This window comes from Crassostrea angulata, chromosome 10, assembly GCF_025612915.1.
Source record: "Crassostrea angulata isolate pt1a10 chromosome 10, ASM2561291v2, whole genome shotgun sequence".
NCBI classification, from domain to species: Eukaryota; Metazoa; Mollusca; class Bivalvia; order Ostreida; family Ostreidae; genus Magallana; species Magallana angulata.
This window is the reverse complement of record NC_069120.1, coordinates 13,155,429-13,179,340: the sequence shown is the minus strand read 5'-3', so window position 1 is coordinate 13,179,340 and position 23,912 is coordinate 13,155,429. Positions and strand designations below refer to the sequence as shown.

Here is a 23,912-nt window from a genome sequence, read left to right as displayed (position 1 = left end):
TCCTCTGTTCCAACATGATTATTTTAATTTAAAACCATTAATAGATGTAAATCAGAGATTATACATGTAGTATAAATTTATTGAATAGTTAGACAAGTTTCAACATTAGAAACTTTTAATTCGATAATAATCAACAACAGTAATGTCTTAAATCAGTGATTATCATAAAAGTTCTGATAATGGCTGATATTCTGTGACAGAATATCAGCCAAACAAATATCATGTTCAAAATTTCACCCAATATTGATCTCAAAAGTCTCAAAATTATATCAGTAGTCACACAGTAGCAACATTTTAAAGTAATTTCTTCTCTAAATAACATTAATGATTAAAAATGTCAGAGAAAAATCAGGACTGCAAGTCATTAACATCTGAGTAGAACTAGTGGATCAAAAACATAGAATTTTAATGCGATTGCAATCTCAAATTAAGACAATCAAAATAAAAACTGGTAAAAGAATATTGGTAATCACCTAAATATTAGATAATACATTATGAGAATTGTGGCTGTGTGTGTGGGGGGGGGGGGGGGGGGGGGGGTGAGGGGGATCAATGTGATATCTCTGGTTAATATTATAAAGCATAGTACATAATACACAATACCAATGAGTTTTTTTAATATTAATCTTATCAAACATCACATTAACTCAAAATAAATTATTATCATTGTTAAAGTAATGACTCCTTCATTACCATCATGATCATCGACAAATCTGTACCTTTTTACGAAATAAATGATATACACAACGATATACACATTTACATCATAGAGTACTTTCCAGAAATGTTTTCCCTTTTTTAAATATACGTTAATAACCATTCATAAAATTTACGACTGTAAATTTAATTATAGCTGTAAATTTATCTGTTTTACTAGTGTAATGCAATTATTAACACCTGTCTAAATTACCTGATATAATTACACTTTCATTCCGCATATGAATTCGCCTAAGCACGAATAACAGTCATGCTGCAGTCTATGGGAACTCTTTTGAATATCTCTGAATACAACAATGAATCATAAATTCTGGAGAATTCAAAAATATTTCTCACCAATTTTTATTTTGCATGGATGTTCCGCCATATTGAAATTCGGACTATGTTTACAATGAAAACGAGACCGCATCCGGTGACGTCATTTCGCGCCACACCTCTGAATTACTAGCCTAGCCCACATTATTATTATTATTTAGATGAACGAATCTAAAGCATAGCCGTCAGGACCGGGGGGGGGGGGGGGGGGGGCTAAGCCCCTCCTACCTACTTTTTTGCAAAATTGGACCTAACCACCAGGCACATAGCATCAGCATGATCAGGGAGGGGCCAGACAGCCCCCTACTTTTTCAGATTTGTTAAAATTAAAGGATCAGGAAGCTGCCGCCCCGCCCCACATTTTTGGTAAAATGTAAGGATACATAATGAAAATAAAGAAATATTAAGAGTGATGTTGAAAACGGCAGCAGTTAGAGGTGTACTATCCCCCCCCCCCCCCCCCCCCGGATTAGGAATTTCATGATTTGGGGAGGGAATTAGATTTCTTTTTTAAAGATTTCTAGCCCCCCCCCCCTTTCATTTTGCTTCCAATGCCGCTGAACGCAAAGGGCCGGACCCCCTGAGAGACATTCATGAATTTAGATAGTAAAAATACTCAAAAATATGTCTTTGATCAAACCTCCCGTGGGTGGGAAAATAAGTCTCGAAAGTAGCGGTTCAAACTGAAATCATGTTATGTGATAGCGACAATTTGATGATTACAACACATTAAACTAAATCACAAATGTCAGAATCATGAGAAAGCTTTGGAGTCTTGTGTAGATCTATGTACATCAGTCGATATAACTGATCAGCATGGAACTGACATTTTCAAGAATTAATTATTCTGTTTTATATATTACAATTATCACACCATTGCAAAAATGATACTGGTAAGCCCTTGAACATTTGTATTACAATTATCACATTTTTTTTCAGCTATATTTTGATGACAACCCATTTAACTATTAAGGGTCAATACAAACGTAGGTTTTGTTTGTGGTTCATAGGTCTATGACACGCCAAATTCACAAAAAATGAGCTAATCACACTTTCACAGTCGATAAACTAGGTTAACGGTTGTAAACCATAGTTTACAAACAGAAAACTAGTTAACAACGTTAACCTATATTTCACATCAGTAAACCATAGTTAACGCACCATCATCTATGTTTCAGAGGTGTAAAACTATAATTAACACTGAAAACAACCATTTGCGATTGCAAAACATAATTTATCTGATAAATGTAGATTCACGATTGTGAAACTAGGATTAACAACTGCTAATTAAGTAGACCCATAGGTTAACGAATGTGATTTTTAGTTTACCGATGTAAATCTATATTTATCAGCAGAATCTATCGTAACGTTATTACAGACAGATAAACTTAGATTATCAGTTGAAAACTATAGTTTACGGTTTGTATACTATAGTTAACAGTCGATAAACCTATTTTAGTACAGAAACTCATGCCATTATTGAGTTCAAGACAATTGCCTCTTTTATGCAACCGTTATGTTGATAATGAATAACTTTACGTTTAGGCCTATATCAATAATTTATTGGCAATCAGTACTTAATTTTCCAGCGTGATGCCTTTTCATTCAGTTATGGCGATACTTTAAAATACCACTGCTAATATATTTTTTCATAATAGTCAAATACATGTATCACATCTTCGCTAGCCAAGAGTGACGATCCTCCGATCAAGAGCGGATCGTCACCCTTGGCTTGCAAAGATGTCTTTATCAATACTTATACACTTAATCTATATTAATTATTCTTTCATGATCGACATTATATTGAATGGCCCTACTTCATTATTAACTCATAATTTTATTGTGATAGTTAAGACATAAAAGGATATTTTGTTAATTTTACGACGCTATATACTTTAACGTACTATAAGCTCAACATTATACATTTATTGCATGAAGGTGAGGGAAAAATGATGATTTATTCCCCCAAGAAAAATCATATTTTCCGAGTTTTATTATACCGAACAACGTATGATTAGACAAAATACGTCGATTTCTAATTTTTAGTCGAAAGCAATAACGTCGTGATTGTTTGAGAATTGTTGTCATTGTCCCTCTTTTTTTCATAAGGTCGAATCAATTATATAGTAAAATTAGTTTTTGTGGTTTGAAGAAAATTTAATTTATTAAATATTTTTTTTACTTAATAATTTTTGTCAACATCTTAACCCCCTCCCCACCATTCACCCGCAGATGTCTGTACCTACACGTATTACAAACAAAACGCTTCGAAGCAATTTAAAAATCTTTACGAAAATTTAACACAGCCATACAAGTACACTTTAGAAGGGGTAAAAAAATATTTAATGTTTCATTGCAATTGCTATTTTTACATTTAATCTCAGTCATGATCAAAATAAGTGCGTAAACAATTACTATTGTTGTAAGCCCGGCAAATGAAGTATTGTGGACGAAACATGAATTACCAATATAAGCCCCATTTTTAATATATAACCAACAACATGTTGGTCCCGTCCTTCCCTCAGCATTCCATCCAAGCCAACAAGGGTGTTGAAGGTTGCGATTGGCATAGCCACCTACACGGTTTTCCGTTTCCTGCTTTGGTGTTACAGCTTAAATTATATTGGGGTTGGTCCAGAATTAATATGAGAGAGAATTGACATTTGGTCTTTTCCGACAAAGGATACATACAAACACAACCACAGAGGATTTGTTAAATGTTTTTCAACAAAAATTGCCATTATTGAAGGAGCATTTTGGCCGTGTGCGAGTCTTTAGAATATTGTGCAGAAAAATTGATAAAGATATGTTCACTTTTTAGATAGTTCTCTATCAAAAAGCTGATAAGGTTTTTTTTAGCTCACCTGAGCTAAAAGTTCAAGTGAGCTTTTCTGATCACTGTTTTTGTCCGGCGTCCGTCTGTCTGTAAACTTTTTACATCTTCTCCTGAACCACTTTGCCATTTTCAACGAAACTTGGAACAAAGCATCATTGGGTAAAGGGGATTCAAGTTTGTTAAAATAAAGAGGCACACCCTTCAAGGGGAAATACATGTAATTGGAATTTATTGATTTGGTGATATTTTTTTAAAATCTTCTTCTCAATAACCATTAGGCGAGAAAAGCTGAAACTTGTGTGGAAGCATCCTCAGATAGTGTACATTCATGTTTGTTCAGATCATGGTACCCGGGGGTAAGGTGGGGCCACAATGGGGGGGGGGGGGTCGAAGTTTTACAAAGGAGTATATAGAGTTAATCTTTAAAGATCTTTTTCTCAAAAACCATTTGGCCAGAAAAGCTGAAACTTGTGTGGAAGCATCCTCAGATCACATAGATTCAAGTTTGTTCAAATCATGGTCTCCGGTTTTCTTGTTGGTAAGATGGGGCCACAATGGGGAGGTCGAAGTTTTACATAGAAGTATATAGAGTTAAAGCTGCTTGGTCCGATTTATTTGTTATTACAGTATCAAATTTTTTCCATACAAACCATTTATCTTAGAAAGTTATGGACTTTCTCCTATTTACACCAGCAGAATCAGTCTCCTTTCAAAGTCAGAAATATTCAAAGTAAATAAAAATAATTTCTTTTTGGGCAAACGAAAAAGCAAACCAAAATGCATCACCTGATCACGGGAATGTTTAGAAAAAGAAACCGTTTGGTTTCGTCCCCAGAATGATTGAGGTCATTCAACCCGCATGCTATGCATCGATTGTAAAGAAAGCAAACTTCAGAAATATTAGCGAACAGAACGTACACGTTTATTTGTAATTTGTCTGATCATTTCGACCTTTATTCAAAGCGATGACAAAGTCGTAATACAACCATACCCGTTTCCTCGTCATGGGTGAACTTTAACATGAGGCAAATAACGCGGTACCCTTTTATGTCGTTTGTTTTGTTAGCAAATTTTGTACGTATTTTTCTTCATTGAAAGGCTTAATTGACCGGAAAAACTACTGCAATGTCTTTTATTATACATGTACATATACTTAGCATAACCATCGTTTAAAAGCGTGCATAAAATTTGATATAAAATCGGACCAAGCAGCTTCAAACTTTTTAACAACCAATTGGACAGAAAAGCTGCACCTTGTGTGGAAGCATCATCAGATGGTGTAGATTCAAGTTTGTTCAAATGATGGTAATGGGTAAGATGGGTCCACAATGGGGAGGTCGAAGTTTTACATAGAAATACGTATATAGAGTTATTCTTTGAAAATCTTCTACTAAAAACCATTAGGCCAGAAAAGCTGAAACTTGCATGGAAGCATCCTCAAATACCGGTAGTGAAGATTTAAGTTTACTCAAATAATGGTCCCTGGAGGTAAGGGGGGACACAACTGGGGGGGGGGGGGTCAACTTTTTACATAGGAATATAAAGAGAAATTTTACTTTTAATCTTCTACTCAGAACACGACTGGCAAGAAAAGTTGTAACTTGTGTGAAGTATCATCAGATAAGGTAGATTCAAGTTTGGTCAAATTATGATCCCTGGGGGTAGGGTAGGGGCACAATGGGGACCGGTTAAATCTTTACAAAGGAATATATTGAGAAAAATCTTTTTCTAAAAAAAAAACAATTTTCTTAGAAAAGGTGCAACATTAGTGAAAGCAACCTTAGATAGTGTAGATTTTAATTTGTCAAAATCATATTTTTCAGGAGTAGGATGGAGCCACATGGGGTGAGGGGGTGGGTCCAATTTTACAAAGGAAACCATTTTAAATTCACACTGCACCAAAACTCAAATGTTATAATATATGGTTTTACTTATATACAAGCATTTTGACATATTTTTGTTCTTAAAATTGTTTAGACTTGGCTTCTGGACAATTCTTGAGCTTCACAAGTTTGATGTAGGTTTCTATCCCATTTGATTGAGTTCTTCTTGAGAACTGTCATGCTCAATATGTAAAATGACTATACTGTGACAATAAGGGATCAATGTTGGAACAGAATATCCAGGAAAAAAAATAGATTTTTTAGAATACAGGATCTGTTAGACTACATTTACCATAATTTTCTTTTTGATACTGATTTTATGTCTATTGATGCTAAGGTTAGCAATGTGGCCCATAGGCCTCTTATTTGTTTTTTTTTGTTTTGTTTTTTGTTTACAGGAGGAGGCAGTCCATTCCATAACCCCTTCCCTAATTTTTTCCTTAACAATAAAGCAAGAAAAAGAACAAAACCCCATTCCTCCACCCAGAACAACCACTTTAGATCATTGTCTAGTTTAAACCTTCTAAAGTTATTATTAGTCTATTGCGAGGTGCATTGAAATACTGGTAGTTTTATCTTGGTTTAGTAACAGAGCACACAGACTGAGGACAAACTTTCAAATCATTTAAAATAGTGTTTCTATTCAAAATGAATATATCAGTTGGAGATTTAAATAGAGTAAATATGGACAGTAAAATGCTCTCTTTGGTGATCTGTAGAGTCTTTGAAAGTAGCAATCGTCGTAGGAAAAAATTAAATTACCCATGTAAATAATTGACATATTTTGAAAGCTCTCAAAATACTGATTGGACACCACTAGGTCCATAGGAGACTGACCATCCAAAGTCTTGAAACAACATTGGGAAGCCTTTGAAGGATTATTAATTCCTTCCCAATTCACATTTTTATCATAATATCAAAATACGGATCTTCAGAATCTGATTGTAATCCAGTTGGGCAGAGCAAGCACCTGCTCAGTATTCCCTGAAGTGAGAATGCATGTGTTATCTTTTTTCTAATTAAAATATTTCAAAGAAATTAAATTTCAATCCTAAAACTATGATTTATATTTTGGTATATAAACAGTTTTAAAATTTCAAACAGCAACACAAATTTTTGAAGCACAATATATTATTGTAATAATAAAAAATTTTAAATCTGGAATTCTGAAATTTTACACAAGATTGTGTCATACAATGTAGATATTGGACAAAAACATTTACTCTAACAATAAATATCATAACTAAAATAAAAATTTACATTAAATAATTGATTGACAGGTAACGTAACAACAAAGGCACCATACTATAAGTATATAATAACCAATGGAGAAATACACTTTCTTAAAATGGGTTACCCGGTAATATGCTAATTAAATGCAATGTCCTTATAAATAGGGCCATATGATTGTGAATAACTACAAAACCCGTATATTGTTGTACAAATGTATTTTAAAGTAAAATTAGCATTTATTGGCATGGGCTTTCTAATTATTATCCAATTCATATAAAAGCAAAAGGCTTCTTTAAATAAAAAAAAAAGATATGAAACACCTGCAGATTTCTCACTTTTGGATTGTAATCCATTTGTTGTTGATTGTAATAATCAGATTACCGGGGTATCAGAAAAGTGAGAGAAATAATCTTATTATCAAACAACATCATACAGAAGAGATCTCAGTTTACATGACACAAGATCATGGTTACAATAAAATATACTAGTACATACATGTACAATACCATACATTACATAATAAAGACAAAGCTTGTAAAAACAGATCAAAAAAACATAATGCCCTCAGACAGTGTGTGTGTTTTGTGAGCAAATTAACGGATCCTCAGCAAAAGGCTCCCTTCCCATCAGGAAGTATAGAATGTTGACGATTCTCTCCTGTTGAGTCAGGGCCGTTTTGGTTCTACTCATGAACACCGTGGTCATTCCCCGGGACACCACCGAGAACTGGAACCTCAGGAGGTTCACGCCCCACAGTATGGAGGCGGCGTTCATGGCGATCAAACTCAGCACCCAACAGTCTGTCCAAAGCATAGTGTAAAAGGTGTTGCTGTAAGTTAAATCAGAGTAGGCTCTAGAAATGTACAAGGCACAGTGCACCAGGAATAGTGTCATGGAAACCAGACAACAGATGATGAACCAGCAGAAGAGGGCATGGTTCTTTTTGGCCAAGCAGATCAGGAGGAAAAGGCAGTGGTGGTCCATGTTTTCATAGCACTGTTCACACAGTCTACAGTGTTTTGTTCTTGGAGCCCTGACAACCTGTAAGACAGAACAAATAAAACCAACAAATAATAAAACAGAATAAGAAAGCAATATTTTCCAACAAAAATTGTATCGAACATAAATCATTTTTATAAAATCTTTTTTTTTGTATACACTTCAGTGCAATTAGTAGTGGAGTAATAAAAAATAGTTATATCGGAAAGATTTATCATATACACTGTATTAACACTTGGACTGAATTTAGAAATCTTTACCTCACAGACAGGACAGTAAAGATCAACCTTTCTTTGGGGAACACACAAGTCGACAAGTGTCATACATTTACCGCTCTCTTGATCTCGTACTGATTCTTTAGCAGCTCCTTCAACATAATCATTATAAATGATAAACATTATAAATGACAAAATTTGTTAAACATCTCTAATAATAAGTTTTAGTGTTATCAACAGTATTTTAAACAAAAAATCATTGACTGCTTTTATCATTTATTGAACTTATTGAAAAAGAAAATACATACCTGGATCACTTCTTAGGATTTTGTAATACATATAAAATAGATTCAGTCCTAGGAGAGTAGCCATGACAATGAAAACTGGATACTCATTGTAATCTGGAAATGGTCAAGGCAAAATAAATAACATCGACATATTGTGTTTCAGATTTCTTTGTCTCCCCCCCTTTTTTTTTTACTGTAAACCAAACTTCATCATTACACTCGTAGGCTTATTCTGACTCAATGCAGGTATCATTGGAGACACGCATATCTCCGAGGGTTATTCCAACAAAATAAAACAACAAAAGCCAAACAATACAATTTTTGAAATGTCATTTTTTGTGGTCTTTTCCACAGTTTAACAATATTTTTTACAACAAAATAAGGATACTTGGTATCAGATAAAATATCTGCAAGATGGCTGTATGGAGCAATCCAGCAAAGAATGTCCCAGCAAACATAGGATCTGGCCATCTGAAATTGTGTAGAATTCAACAAATCATGAAATGAAAAGAATTTGTAAAACAACATTGTATTAATTAAACAAAAATCAACACATTGAGCTCAGCTTGAATGTAGCATATACATGTACTTACATCAACACTAGAATATAAATGTAACTTGTACGTACATCAACAATATAGAATGCAAATGTGTACTTACATGTTACATCAACACTAGAATGTATGTGTAACATGTACTTACATCAACAATATAAAATTCTTTTTCTCAAAAACCATTTGGCCAGAAAAGCTGAAACTTGTGTGGAAGCATCCTCAGATCACATAGATTCAAGTTTGTTCAAATCATGGTCTCCGGTTTTCTTGTTGGTAAGATGGGGTCACAATGGGGAGGTCGAAGTTTTACATAGGAGTATATAGAGTTAAAGCTGCTTGGTCCGATTTATTTGTTATTACAGTATCAAATTTTTTCCATACAAACCATTTATCTTAGAAAGTTATGGACTTTCTCCTATTTACACCAGCAGAATCAGTCTCCTTTCAAAGTTAGAAATATTCAAAGTAAATAAAAATAATTTCTTTTTGGGCAAACGAAAAAGCAAACCAAAATGCATCACGAGAATGTTTAGAAAAAGAAACCGTTTGGTTTCGTCCCCAGAATGATTGAGGTCATTCAACCCGCATGCTATGCATCGATTGTAAAGAAAGCAAACTTCAGAAATATTAGCGAACAAAACGTACACGTTTATTTGTAATTTGTCTGATCATTTCGACCTTTATTCAAAGCGATGACAAAGTCGTAATACAACCATACCCGTCTCCTCGTCATGAGTGAACTTTAACATGAGGCAAATAACGCGGTACCCTTTTATGTCGTTTGTCTTGTTAGCAAATTTTGTACGTATTTTTCTTCATTGAAAGGCTTAATTGACCGGGAAAACTAATGCAATGTCTTTTATTATACATGTACATATACTTAGCATAACAATCGTTTTAAAAGCGTCCATAAAATTTGATATAAAATCGGACCAAGCAGCTTTAAACTTTTTAACAACCAATTGGACAGAAAAGCTGCACCTTGTGTGGAAGCATCATCAGATGGTGTAGATTCAAGTTTGTTCAAATTATGGTAATGGGTAAGATGGGGCCACAATGGGGAGGTCGAAGTTTTACATAGAAATACGTATATAGAGTTATTCTTTGAAAATCTTCTACTAAAAACCATTAGGCCAGAAAAGCTGAAACTTGCATGGAAGCATCCTCAAATACCGGTAGTGAAGATTTAAGTTTACTCAAATAATGGTCCCTGGAGGTAAATGGGGGAGACAATTGGGGGGGGGGGGTCAACTTTTTACATAGGGATATAAAGAGAAATTTTACTTTTAATCTTCTACTCAGAACACGACTGGCAAGAAAAGTTGTAACTTGTGTGAAGTATCATCAGATAAGGTAGATTCAAGTTTGGCCAAATTATGATCCCTGGGGGTAGGGTAGGGGCACATTGGGGACCGGTTAAATCTTTACAAAGGAATATATTGAGAAAAATCTTTTTCTAAAAAAAACCAATTTTCTTAGAAAAGGTGCAACATTAGTGAAAGCAACCTTAGATAGTTTAGATTTTAATTTGTCAAAATCATATTTTTCAGGAGTAGGATGGAGCCACATGGGGTGAGGGGGTGGGTCCAATTTTACAAAGGAAACCATTTTAAATTCACACTGCACCAAAACTCAAATGTTATAATATATGGTTTTACTTATATACAAGCATTTTGACATATTTTTGTTCTTAAAATTGTTTAGACTTGGCTTCTGGACAATTCTTGAGCTTCACAAGTTTGATGTAGGTTTCTATCCCATTTGATTTAGATCTTCTTGAGAACTGTCACGCTCAATATGTAAAATGACTATACTGTGACAATAAGGGATCAATGATGGAACATAATATCCAGGAAAAAAATAGATTTTTTAGAATACAGGATCTGTTAAGACTACATTTTCCATAATTTTCTTTTTGATACTGATTTTATGTCTATTGATGCTCAGGTTAGCAATGTGGCCCATAGGCCTCTTATTTTTTTTTTTTTTTAATTTTTTTTTTGTTTGTTTACAGGAGGAGGCAGTCCATTCCATAACCCCTTCCCTAATTTTTTCCTTAACAATACAAGCAAGAAAAAGAACAAAACCCCATTCCTCCACCCAGAACAACCACTTTAGATCATTGTCTAGTTTAAACCTTCTAAAGTTATTATTAGTCTATTGCGAGGTGCATTGAAATACTGGTAGTTTTATCTTGGTTTAGTAACAGAGCACACAGACTGAGGACAAACTTTCAAATCATTTAAAATAGTGTTTCTATTCAAAATGAATATATCAGTTGGAGATTTAAATAGAGTAAATATGGACAGTAAAATGCTCTCTTTAGTGATCTGTAGAGTCTTTGAAAGTAGCAATCGTCGTAGGAAAAAATTAAATTACCCATGTAAATAATTGACATATTTTGAAAGCTCTCAAAATACTGATTGGACACCACTAGGTCCATAGGAGACTGACCATCCAAAGTCTTGAAACAACATTGGGAAGCCTTTGAAGGATTATTAATTCCTTCCCAATTCACATTTTTATCATAATATCAAAATACGGATCTTCAGAATCTGATTGTAATCCAGTTGGGCAGAGCAAGCACCTGCTCAGTATTCCCTGAAGTGAGAATGCATGCGTTATCTTTTTTCTAATTAAAATATTTCAAAGAAATTAAATTTCAATCCTAAAACTATGATTTATATTTTGGTATATAAACAGTTTTAAAATTTCAAACAGCAACACAAATTTTTGAAGCACAATATATTATTGTAATAATAAAAAATTTTAAATCTGGAATTCTGAAATTTTACACAAGATTGTGTCATACAATGTAGATATTGGACAAAAACATTTACTCTAACAATAAATATCATAACTAAAATAAAAATTTACATTAAATAATTGATTGACAGGTAAAGTAACAACAAAGGCACCATACTATAAGTATGTAATAACCAATGGAGAAATACACTTTCTTAAAATGGGTTAATATGCTAATTAAATGCAATGTCCTTATAAATAGGGCCATATGATTGTGAATAACTACAAAACCCGTATATTGTTGTACAAATGTATTTTAAAGTAAAATTAGCATTTATTGGCATGGGCTTTCTAATTATTATCTAATTCATATAAAAGCAAAAGGCTTCTTTAAATAAAAAAAAAGATATGAAACACCTGCAGATTTCTCACTTTTGGATTGTAATCCATTTGTTGTTGATTGTAATAATCAGATTACCGGGGTATCAGAAAAGTGAGAGAAATAATCTTATTATCAAACAACATCATACAGAAGAGATCTCAGTTTACATGACACAAGATCATGGTTACAATAAAATATACTAGTACATACATGTACAATACCATACATTACATAATAAAGACAAAGCTTGTAAAAACAGATCAAAAAAACATAATGCCCTCAGACAGTGTGTGTGTTTTGTGAGCAAATTAACGGATCCTCAGCAAAAGGCTCCCTTCCCATCAGGAAGTATAGAATGTTGACGATTCTCTCCTGTTGAGTCAGGGCCGTTTTGGTTCTACTCATGAACACAGTGGTCATTCCCCGGGACACCACCGAGAACTGGAACCTCAGGAGGTTCACGCCCCACAGTATGGAGGCGGCGTTCATGGCGATCAAACTCAGCACCCAACAGTCTGTCCAAAGCATAGTGTAAAAGGTGTTGCTGTAAGTTAAATCAGAGTAGGCTCTAGAAATGTACAAGGCACAGTGCACCAGGAATAGTGTCATGGAAACCAGACAACAGATGATGAACCAGCAGAAGAGGGCATGGTTCTTTTTGGCCAAGCAGATCAGGAGGAAAAGGCAGTGGTGGTCCATGTTTTCATAGCACTGTTCACACAGTCTACAGTGTTTTGTTCTTGGAGCCCTGACAACCTGTAAGACAGAACAAATAAAACCAACAAATAATAAAACAGAATAAGAAAGCAATATTTTCCAACAAAAATTGTATCGAACATAAATCATTTTTATAAAATCTTTTTTTTTGTATACACTTCAGTGCAATTAGTAGTGGAGTAATAAAAAATAGTTATATCGGAAAGATTTATCATATACACTGTATTAACACTTGGACTGAATTTAGAAATCTTTACCTCACAGACAGGACAGTAAAGATCAACCTTTCTCTGGGGAACACACAAGTCGACAAGTGTCATACATTTACCGCTCTCTTGATCTCGTACTGATTCTTTAGCAGCTCCTTCAACATAATCATTATAAATGATAAACATTATAAATGACAAAATTTGTTAAACATCTCTAATAATAAGTTTTAGTGTTATCAACAGTATTTTAAACAAAAAATCATTGACTGCTTTTATCATTTATTGAACTTATTGAAAAAGAAAATACATACCTGGATCACTTCTTAGGATTTTGTAATACATATAAAATAGATTCAGTCCTAGGAGAGTAGCCATGACAATGAAAACTGGATACTCATTGTAATCTGGAAATGGTCAAGGCAAAATAAATAACATCGACATATTGTGTTTCAGATTTCTTTGTCTCCCCCCCTTTTTTTTTTTTTTACTGTAAACCAAACTTCATCATTACACTCGTAGGCTTATTCTGACTCAATGCAGGTATCATTGGAGACACGCATATCTCCGAGGGTTATTCCAACAAAATAAAACAACAAAAGCCAAACAATACAATTTTGGAAATGTCATTTTTTGTGGTCTTTTCCACAGTTTAACAATATTTTTTACAACAAAATAAGGATACTTGGTATCAGATAAAATATCTGCAAGATGGCTGTATGGAGCAATCCAGCAAAGAATGTCCCAGCAAACATAGGATCTGGCCATCTGAAATTGTGTAGAATTCAACAAATCATGAAATGAAAAGAATTTGTAAAACAACATTGTATTGATTAAACAAAAATCAACACACTGAGCTCAGCTTGAATGTAGCATATACATGTACTTACATCAACACTAGAATATAAATGTAACTTGTACGTACATCAACAATATAGAATGCAAATGTGTACTTACATGTTACATCAACACTAGAATGTATGTGTAACATGTACTTACATCAACAATATAGAATGTAAACGTAACATGTACTTACATCAATACTAGAATGTGCATGTAAAATGTACTTATATCAACACTATAGAATGTAAATGTAACATGTTCTAACATGTTACATCAACACTAGAATGTAAGTGTAACATCTACTTACATCAACAATAGATTGTGCATATAATGTATACTTACATCAACACTAGAGTGTACAGTCATGTAACACGTACTTACAATTACATCATCATTAGAATGTACATGTAACATGTACTTACCTACAAACATGATTCATTCTGTGATTGTGTCCCAACAAACTAAGTATGAGCACAATCATTCCAGCAATGTATACCATCCCCTGGTGAGAAGGCAGAAAATAATAGCTGGTGAGAGCTATCACAGAATACAGAACAGCTGGCATAAACAGGAGCCACCACCAGGTGAAAACTGGTCCTCGCACAATGTAACTTTTGTCCTTTTTTGCCAACCATTGAAGAATGGGTGTGATCTCTATGTGGCTAAAAAAAGGAAATTGCATCATAACTGCATTTCATATTTCATACAAAAACTAATAAATTTAAGTAAATTTATATATACATTCTAAGCTAAAATAGAATCAAACTTAAATACTGTAACTATTATGGAAAAAAAATGCATTAAAGTTTTGTGCATTAGACTCACCCATATTTATTTCTTTGCGCTGCTAACTCTACTGGAGTGAAGCCCTCACGGTTTGTTAGATGCAGTGGGCCACACCCCATAACCACCAAGAGCTCCCAGCATAAGTATGGGTGTCCCTCCCTGGCAGCAATATGGAGGACAGTGTTCCCATCCCCATCTACCTGGGTCAGGGTTGTTCTCTGAAATTGATTTTATATTGTCTGTCTTCACCAATTAAAGAGTTTACTCTGTGACAGGGTTTTCTCGCATTATCACTGATGTGAGATTGGTTTGTCCAATGTAAGACAGCAGTATGATAATTTTCTGTCTTACACTTTGTGTTACTACGCCGATTTAAAACATAAACAAACATCGTCTGCTGTAGGGGATGGAAATTGATTGATATTATCCACAAAGTTGTTTTGCTTAATGAATTAAAATTTACCCGTACCATATTTTTATAAAAAAAAAACTGATGTATGCTCTCATTTTGACTAGCACTATTTGAAGCACGTGGAGGGAGAGCCTCGTCCTAGACTGTGAATTTTTAGAGACAAACCTGCTGTGGTGAACATAAAGATCTTGTAATCATAAATTTTCACACTTTCAAAATCATTATTTGTAATTTTTGATGGAGGAAATTTCAGAAAAAAGAAGAATACAGAAAATATTCTACACTATAATACATGTAATATTATGTAACTGGACTTGACATCTAGCAACAGAATTCATAAAATTGTGTGTTCATCATGCTGATGCATACAAATACAGGTACATGTACTGACAGCAAAACTACCTGCATCTTTTTTTCCTCACTAAAATATGTTTCATGAAGATTACCTCAGCTTTGATTAAAAACTTGAAGGCATCTACATGCCCATGAACACAACATATATGTAATGCAGTTTGAAGATTTTTGTCCACTGCATTGAAGTTCACACCATTCATGTCCAGGTACTTCATGACAAACCTGAAAGAAAAAAAACACATTTGTCTCACTGGAAGTCTATTTACTCTCAGTAAGACAAAAAAATTTTCCCTTGATGTTTTAAACTAAGACAGTTCTTACACACTCCCAGTCTGGGCTGCATGGTGAGCTGCAGATTTTCCATTTTTGTCCACAGCCTCCAAATTTCCTCCGCGTTGCACCATAAGGTGCACAATCTGAGCCAAACCCCTCTTACAAGAGTAATGCACGGGGGTCTCATCAAACTCATTCTTGGCGTTGGGGTCTGCACCTCCCTCCAGCAGCAAGTAGGTAACGGACCAGTCTCCACATAGGCATGCTTTGTGAAGTGCTGTTTGCCCATGCCAACCTGAAAAGATCAATAGATTATCCAAATATTTAAGGCATGTTTCCAATGATTTCAATTGAAATTGCGAGATTACCCAGGTGCGAATATTGCTTGACACAAATGTTTTAAGATCGATATACTTAATCTTGGGTCATTTTAACAATTAGAAATTCAACAGATAACCAAATAGGTTTTGCTTCAATGGATGAAATCTATACAGTACAGTGTTAGACCCAACAGATAAAATTCAGCAACAGAATTACATGTTTTACTTCTCGTACCCTGTTCCCGGACTAGGCCTGGCTCCTGTTGAATGAGTTGGTGGACCAGAGGGACAGCACAATTACTGATGGCTGACTGTAGGAGCTGGAATTTTTGGCTGCCATACCCCGCCCCTGGACCAACCTCTCCCGGGTAGACAACTTTCGGATAATTATCGGAATCAGGGTCGGAAATTATCAAATTGCCTGCATTCCCAAAGGTATCTCCGTCTGCAGATCTTTATGACAGTTTCACTCTCTTTCTAACTACCAGTGCATGCTCTGCACCCGATTGTAGCGTGGAAGGAAAAGCTGAGTTCTCTCGGAAACCGAGGTAATCCGAAATGTAAATATAATTTGTGTCGTACATTTTGATTGGTGGATTACCCGGTATCCAATCAGAAAAATTTTAACTGCTGATTTCTACTTTCATTTTGTTCAGAGGGAAAAATTAACTGTGCAGACATGGAGGTTGAAGAAAAACCGAAAAAGCTCGGTACAGCGAAAAGGAAACGAATGAAAGCTGTTCAGGCTAAAATAAGGGAGCAGGTAATTTCATTGTTTTTGTGGAACCATTGGTCCCCACACAAAATATTTATTTAAACAATACCCCCCCCCTTCCAATGAAAGGCCCATTATAAAAAAAAAACAAAACAAAAAATGAATGTTTAACTTTTGAATTGTCTTTACAAAACTTAGCTTTATTTGCACGACGGTAGTTGGTGAAAAAATTTAGTCCCAGTCCAATTTTCATGCAGATATTCACCAAACTAAATAATCTTAATATTCACAATGTCAGCACTGGTCAGGGCCTTGTGTCCACTGGTTTCTATGTCCACTATTAAACTAACGTTTAGGAACCCTGATTTTGTGAGAAAGGTTATCATAATGAATATCACTGAGCAGTTCTTTAAGTTTAGTGTGAAAATAGCATTGGTCTTTATTGCTATGAGGATTACCAATCACCACTTCTCTGGCATTTTTGCTTAAAAATATCCTGAGCCTTGTAAGATAGGCTGAAGAAATTGAGAATGACAAAATGATAGCATACCAGAGGCGTGTTCAGCAGAGCGAGTGCTTGCAAGCACTCGCCAAAATCTCCTATACCTGCAACAGTAACTTTGGCGAGCACTTGCGAGCCCTCTCTCTGCTGAACACGTTTCTTGTATTACATTTTTAGATATACCCAGTAGGTGAGGGTTTAATTTATTTGATATAAGTTGGATGAGGATCACCAAATGCATGTAGTCAGAGGATTAATCATCCTTACATAAAATTCCACGAGCTCTGCTATCAGTCAGTATGATAAGAACAAACTATGCATCTTTGTAATAAGTCCCAACTTTATTCATAGACTTGTATTTGTAATTACATGTGCTGTCACTACCATGCATAGTTTATATATAACTTTTTTTATTGGGGTATCATGAACAGTAAAATTGTCATAGGAGGCGAATTATCTTTACAAAATGAGCCACAGGACAATACCCCATATTTAAAGCAAGTGAATAATAAAATTTCCGCTAAATATGTAACTTGTATATACTGGTTGGCACAAACATTTAAATTGTTTAATATAGTATACAAATAATATGACATGCATAAAAAACTATGCCAGTGGAAAACACTCTTTACTGTATTACATTCTAGAATTCTTTTTACTATTTTCTTGCAGTAGGTATATTTCTCTAGCAAACTACATTTAGAACTCTTTAATCTAATGTTTTAGATGGAATTTTACTTCAGTGACTCAAATTTGGCAAAGGACAGATTTATGAAAAACTTGATTCAGTCATCAGAAAATGGCTGTAAGTATAATGCTGTCTATGGAAATGAAAAGTATCAGTACATGTTTTTGCTTTTTGTTCCGATATCCAGTTGAAATTTAGATACAATAAATGTACTTATATATATATAGTGTTTCGTATACTTGAATGGTACTTAAAATTACATGTATGTGAATATATTTAAGGAATGAATTAAATATTTATTAGTTTTATACGATATAAAATGGTTTGAGGCAGTTTACGCTTTATAAACCGCGAAGCGGTTTATAAAAAAAGCGTAAACTGTTTCAAACCATTTTATATCGTATAAAACTAATAAATATTTAATTCATTGCTTATAATTTAATTATTTTTCTCTTGATTGTAGATAAAAACGGTCATTTGACCTTTAAAATGACGTAAAGTTATACAAAATTCAAACGTAATGTCAGGCGTATTGATACGTTTTTGACGTTAGTCTTACTATGACGTAGGCAACATTCTTTATACGATATAAAATAATTTTTTAGCCAATCAGAAAGCGTGTTACAACCAGAATTAAATTATTCTGGAATAATTTTTTTTGTCCTATTTGTTATCTATTACATGTACAATGTACTCTGTCAGATTGTATTTATACTGCTGTGTGTCTACATGAAGCTGTCTTTTTACAGATGTTGACATCGAGACATTCTTGACATTCAAGAAAATATCAAGTCTTACAAAGGATGTAATCCAAATAAGAAAAGCTCTTTCACATTCAGACTTCTTTGAGGTAATTGTAGACATATTGGACTGTTTGTACATGTATGTGTATTTTAAAATCATTTGATTATGAAATGCATGCTGTATCCATAAAAATATAATACATTTGGTTATGTTGTTTGGTTTGTTTTTATTTTCAAGCTTAATGAAGATAAAACTAAAGTGAAAAGGAAAACACCCATTCAGGAGTTAAAAGATTTAGATGAGAAAACAGTATATGTTGTAAGTAATACATGATTTGAAGTATTCATGACACAAAAACCACATTTTTACCGGTAACCCCCACCCCCAAGAAAAAATCCACATGAACAAATTCCATAAAAAGAAACTGTTTCATGTAAATAAAATGTGTGTGATAACAATGCCACAAAATACAGCTATATTTCATATTTTTCAATTTCTAGGAATGTTTACCCAAGACTGCTGATCACCAGTGGCTGAGAAAACTGTTCTCGCCAAGTGGAAACATAACCTATATCAGCATACCAAAGTTCAAAAGCACCGGTGACAAGAAAGGGTTTGCATTTGTGGAGTTTGATTCTGTTGAAGCTGCAAAGCGGGCATGTCAGGTGATACTATTAAAAAAATTAGTGTAATATATTATTATTTATTAGGAAGAGGATGGACTGTTATATGATTTTAATAAAATTTATGTCTTTTCTTCCAATCTGATAAAACTACTGGTATTGTACTGAGTACATCTATAGCATTTGTTTTTGGTTTATAATTAGGAGCTCAATAACCCACCTGTTAGACCTGGGGAAAGATTTTCACCTGGAATGTTTCCCAGGTATAACAAACAACTGGTCAGCATGCAGAAAAAGTTAGAAGAGATAGGAGGTAAGCATTATCACTATAAATAGAAAAAAAAGATCTAGTCAGATAGAATTAGGTCCAGCATGAAGAGCTAGACTCTGTATTAAGAGCTGCATTTCACTTGCAAATATTACAGGTATTGCAAATTTCCCTAAGCAATTTTTTTTTTGCAAAATATACATATAACTGATGTATTTATTGATAGTAACCCTGATTAACTCTATAGATAGAATTGGTGTATTTATTAAGGGCCAATAACATGATGAAAAATTGATTTGCAGACAATGATATAGAAGATAAATTACCTGATGCAACCAAATTGAAGAGAGGAAAGAGACAAAGAAGCAAGGCCAGTGAGAGTAGTACGGATCTCTCGGACATCTCACCAAAGAAAAGAAGGAACACCCTGAGCACTGATTCACTGGACAGTCAGGGGGACAGCACGGGGCCAGTCAAAAGGAAGAGGAAGCGGAGGGAGTCGGAGGGGGAGGTCAGTCAGAGGACAGAGGGAGAGAGTGGGAACAGTGAGGACAAGTCAAACAGTGTAAAGAAGGGTAAGAAAAGGAAGCAGAAGTCCATGTCAGATACGAGTGCTAGTGAGTCGGATGTGAGTAAATCGGGTGATGTTAGTGGAACTGAGAATGAGAGGAGGAGAAAGACTGACACAGTGGGGGATAAAAAAGGAGAAAAAACCTCAGGGGAAGATAACTCTTCAACAACTAAAGGCACAAAGCAGGGAACTTTTGAGTCTGAATCTAAAATGTGTGAGGATCAGCAGAGGAAAAGGAGAGCTGATGAAAAGAGTGACTGTTATAGCTCACCTAAAAAGTTACCGAAAGTTACCTCTGGTGGTCAAAGTGAAGAGACAAGTAAAGGGACCCCAACAAAAAAGAAAGAGAAAAGGAAAAGAAAGAAGAAGCACAAAGAAAGAGGCCTACCAGAGCTAAGAGTGATCCCAAAGTAAGTTTTCTTCAATAAGTTAGTTACATGTATACATAAGTTAGTTACATGTATACAACAGCTTCTGGAAAATGGTCTTTGCAAATGACTTTAATGTTGAAATCGATGATGATTTATTTTAAACCAAAGATTATTAATGATACACATATTAACCTTTTGATAACAGATTGGAATGGCTCTATCTGAAAAAAGAATACTTAAATCTGCAAAAGGAAAGTATGAAAAATCTTAAACAAAATCTAAAGCAGATGAAAATGGAAGACTCATCAGAGCAAAACAAAGGTACTGTTCAATTCTTTTAAAACCATTTCAGAACAATTCTAATAAAAGGTATTATTATGCCTTCTGTCAGTTTGTCACTATATATTCAATACTTATTTATTTTCACATAGTAACAAAGGATTTATATAGCGTAAGCATAATATGCCGAAATAGAGCACGACAAATATTTTCAACGAAAACCTTTCAAGCGCCGACAGCGGGGTTCGAACTCACAACGCTAAAATCATTCCAGCTTGAAGCCCAATGCGTTACCGCTACGCTAAATTAGACGTTATTATAACCGACGGTATTTATAAATATAAAACGTAGATATATATACGACTTACATCAAGCAATTAAAATTATTCATTTTTCCAAAAACACTTCATTATTGACGGTAATTTGTAAATTGATTGAACATTTTTCAAAGAAATTCTACATGAGAATCACAAAAACGCTTTTTTAAATGCCGCTTGATAAAGAATGTTCAAGAAAAAAAATGAGATTTCGTCTGCTAAACATTTCGAGTTTTCTCGGTAAGGCCAAACGTCTCTCATTTCTTGAAAAGAACATAAACCTTTGTTGACTTTTTATTGTACAACAACTTGTTGATTAAATAAACAATCAAATCAATTGATTAATTTGAAGAGAAAAAAACGCTTGCTTTTCCGGTGATTATTTTTAGGGACTTGTCAACACTTGAACGTCACAGCTACTTATAGCAAAGCACGTCAGTATATTCAACAGTCGGCATAATAAATATGAGAGAAAGCGCATGTATTAAGCCTGAATATTTTTATTTGTTGTTCACAGAACATACGCAAGAAGCAATGCCTGAGAAGCCGACAGTAGAGATGCCAGGAACAGTTGTTCGTTTGTCAAGTGAATGTCCAGTGTACAGAAAGCAATTAAAGGTAAGATGAAGAAACCCGTGGGAATTATTATTTATCAATCACCCATAGACACCTGATGTTACATATTTTTTTCATAGTAAAAGAGTATACGGTACTATACCACTACCTAAAAGTACACAAAGTACACATCGCTGCGATATTTTTCATGTATTTATGACTGAGCAAACTCAGCAGTGGTTATATTTCAAGTAACTGTAAATGGCATGTTATTACTAAGCATACCATTAATACACATATAATGATTCATATTCTTTACCACATCAAATTTTATATCAGCCCTCAACTAATATCAGCCCATGGACCTTTGGCTCCCTGACTCATATTGATGTCTCAGGCTTATAAACGATGTGATATGGAGAAGGGTAGCTATTATTCTCTATATATAGTACAAAGTGAATGTATCGGGTGCAGTTCCTATAATACAGCATGGAGTACCTATTGTTTTACAGACAGACCTGGGTCCAGAGACAGCAGTGGCTTATGTAGATGTGCTGGAGGGGGAGAAGGAAGGCTTTGTCAGGTTCAAGGACACTGATAGTGCTACAAAGGTCATAGGTCACTCCTGGCCTCACTATCACTTCACTCTACTTACAGGTAAAAATGATATCTTATTATTGTTTAGAAATACTGTAGTTAGGAATCTTGCAAATTGTAATGGTAGGTTTATAAAAATTTTGATTTCCTTTTTGCCATAAAGGCACAGATGAAGAGATGTATTGGAACAAACTTAAGGCTGACAAGATGAAGAAGTATGAGAGTAAACAGAAAAAGTCTGAAAAGCGGGGACAGAAGAAGGTGAATGAAGTACCGGTAAACATTCAGATAAACAAGCTTTATAGATTATGTGTAGTATTGAGGGCAACAGTTGATCTGTGAGACCAGCTCGCAAACTGTTGCAGGCTGCGGGCAACAGTTTGCGAGCCGTTCCGACAGATCAACTGTTGCCCCGAGACACTGTCAACAACTGTTTTGTTATACCCCTTTTAATCAATAACATGTTTTTGTGGAATGTGACGTCATCAGTCAACAGTCTTTTTTAACAGTCGATTTTAACAGTTCCAATCCAACAGTTCCAGTCCAACCGTCAAAATGCTGGACTTTTTTTCGTATAGAGTTATATAGTAACTGTTTTACAGGGGTATAACAAAACCCCTTGTGAAAGTAAATTCTGTAATTTAATAAATAACAAGAAAAGATTTGAATGTAGAATTTTTACCATTGAATATGCATGTACTGCCAAAACAGCTTGTCAGCACAACTCCTTTGTAATCCCTGATATCAATTGCATAAAAATTTGAAGTAAGTAAGGTGGTAATGTATGATTAATTAATATGTGTATGTATCCGAATTAATATCGATTTGACAATTTGTTTGGCAGTTATGCCCCTTTTAACAATTGATACTTTGTGTTGCGCTGGTCAAGTAATATGGGAAAGTTGAGTATGTGAGATTGTTCACTTATTTCTTTCATTTGATTTATTATTTGAATGGTTGTTTATTGACTTGATTCTTTTTGATTGACAGTTAATAGATCGCGCTCAGAAACGTAACAAAGAAAACATGGACAGAGTGCACATCCGTTTCTCAGAAGATGAGTGAACAATTCAAAATGAACTCCATCATCAGTGATCACAAGCAGAGACATTTATGACTCTGTCACAAGTTATCATTAATAGAGTATAATTTAAATTTTTCATAAATGTGTTCAATGAACAGTAGTGCTGTTTTGTGCCTGTATTAAATAAAGAAGAAAGAATATACTATGTGTGTTTTCTGTGATGTTATTAATCTCGCCCGCGCATGTCATAATTATTATAAACAGATAAAAGCGAGTTCAATTTATTCAGTTGGAGAATGTTCATATCACAACATTACAGAATCACACATCCGTGAAATGCTATTAACACGGCTGACCCGGCTTTATACATTGAACTCAACCTAACCTATCCCAATGGTTATGATGTTTGGCGCATTGCCAGAAATCTTAGCTTAGCTGCTATTCACGATGGAGTCGAGAGCGGAGAGGGAGCGAAATTTTCAGTGTTCAGTTTGTAGACAGAATTATGCGTGTCCTAGAAGTTTGCCATGTTTCCACACATTTTGTGAAAATTGCATTATTTCAGCATGGTCAGAATTTGA

At 34.5% G+C, this 23,912-nt stretch overlaps 4 protein-coding genes across 7 annotated transcripts in view; 1 reads left to right on the top strand and 3 right to left on the bottom strand.

Moving 5' to 3' along the window:
- The window catches only part of LOC128166890 (rap guanine nucleotide exchange factor 2-like), a 41,731-nt gene extending 40,604 nt beyond the window's left edge, over positions 1-1,127 (bottom strand). For 2 of the 3 annotated variants that reach the window (XM_052832334.1, XM_052832342.1), the window contains exon 1: positions 911-1,090. The gene's annotated coding sequence lies outside the window, so the exon portion shown is untranslated. Of the gene's footprint in view, positions 1-910 lie in introns of all 3 variants that reach the window. The other variant, XM_052832335.1, reaches the window with a different exon arrangement.
- A 5,737-nt stretch (positions 1,128-6,864) lies between these two features.
- Positions 6,865-9,024, bottom strand: LOC128166767 (uncharacterized). The gene is made up of 4 exons (XM_052832129.1): positions 8,874-9,024; positions 8,507-8,599; positions 8,244-8,350; positions 6,865-8,025 (listed from the first exon to the last, which is right to left on the bottom strand). The coding sequence occupies exons 1-4, from the start codon at positions 8,941-8,943 to the stop codon at positions 7,549-7,551; spliced, it is 747 nt and encodes a 248-aa protein (XP_052688089.1). The 5' UTR covers positions 8,944-9,024; the 3' UTR covers positions 6,865-7,548.
- Positions 9,025-11,769: 2,745 nt separating this feature from the next.
- LOC128164914 (putative ZDHHC-type palmitoyltransferase 5) lies at positions 11,770-16,532 on the bottom strand (the record flags this gene model as incomplete). Its single annotated transcript, XM_052829010.1, has 9 exons — positions 11,770-12,922; positions 13,141-13,247; positions 13,404-13,496; positions 13,775-13,857; positions 14,355-14,594; positions 14,758-14,936; positions 15,577-15,706; positions 15,806-16,052; positions 16,313-16,532. Coding segments are annotated over 9 exons (1,776 nt in total), but the record flags the coding sequence as incomplete, so codon positions are not given.
- A 161-nt stretch (positions 16,533-16,693) lies between these two features.
- LOC128166157 (la-related protein 7-like) lies at positions 16,694-23,534 on the top strand. 2 transcript variants are annotated; one of them, XM_052831140.1, is made up of 12 exons: positions 16,694-16,840; positions 18,021-18,099; positions 18,732-18,832; positions 18,964-19,044; positions 19,227-19,391; positions 19,554-19,662; positions 19,920-20,598; positions 20,765-20,880; positions 21,673-21,773; positions 22,223-22,367; positions 22,471-22,568; positions 23,298-23,534. In XM_052831140.1, the coding sequence occupies exons 1-12, from the start codon at positions 16,757-16,759 to the stop codon at positions 23,370-23,372; spliced, it is 1,833 nt and encodes a 610-aa protein (XP_052687100.1). In that variant the 5' UTR covers positions 16,694-16,756; the 3' UTR covers positions 23,373-23,534. The 2 variants fall into 2 exon arrangements, with proteins under 2 accessions (XP_052687100.1, XP_052687099.1); XM_052831139.1 differs by having other exon boundaries at positions 22,471-22,583.
- The last annotated feature ends 378 nt before the right edge of the window (positions 23,535-23,912 follow it).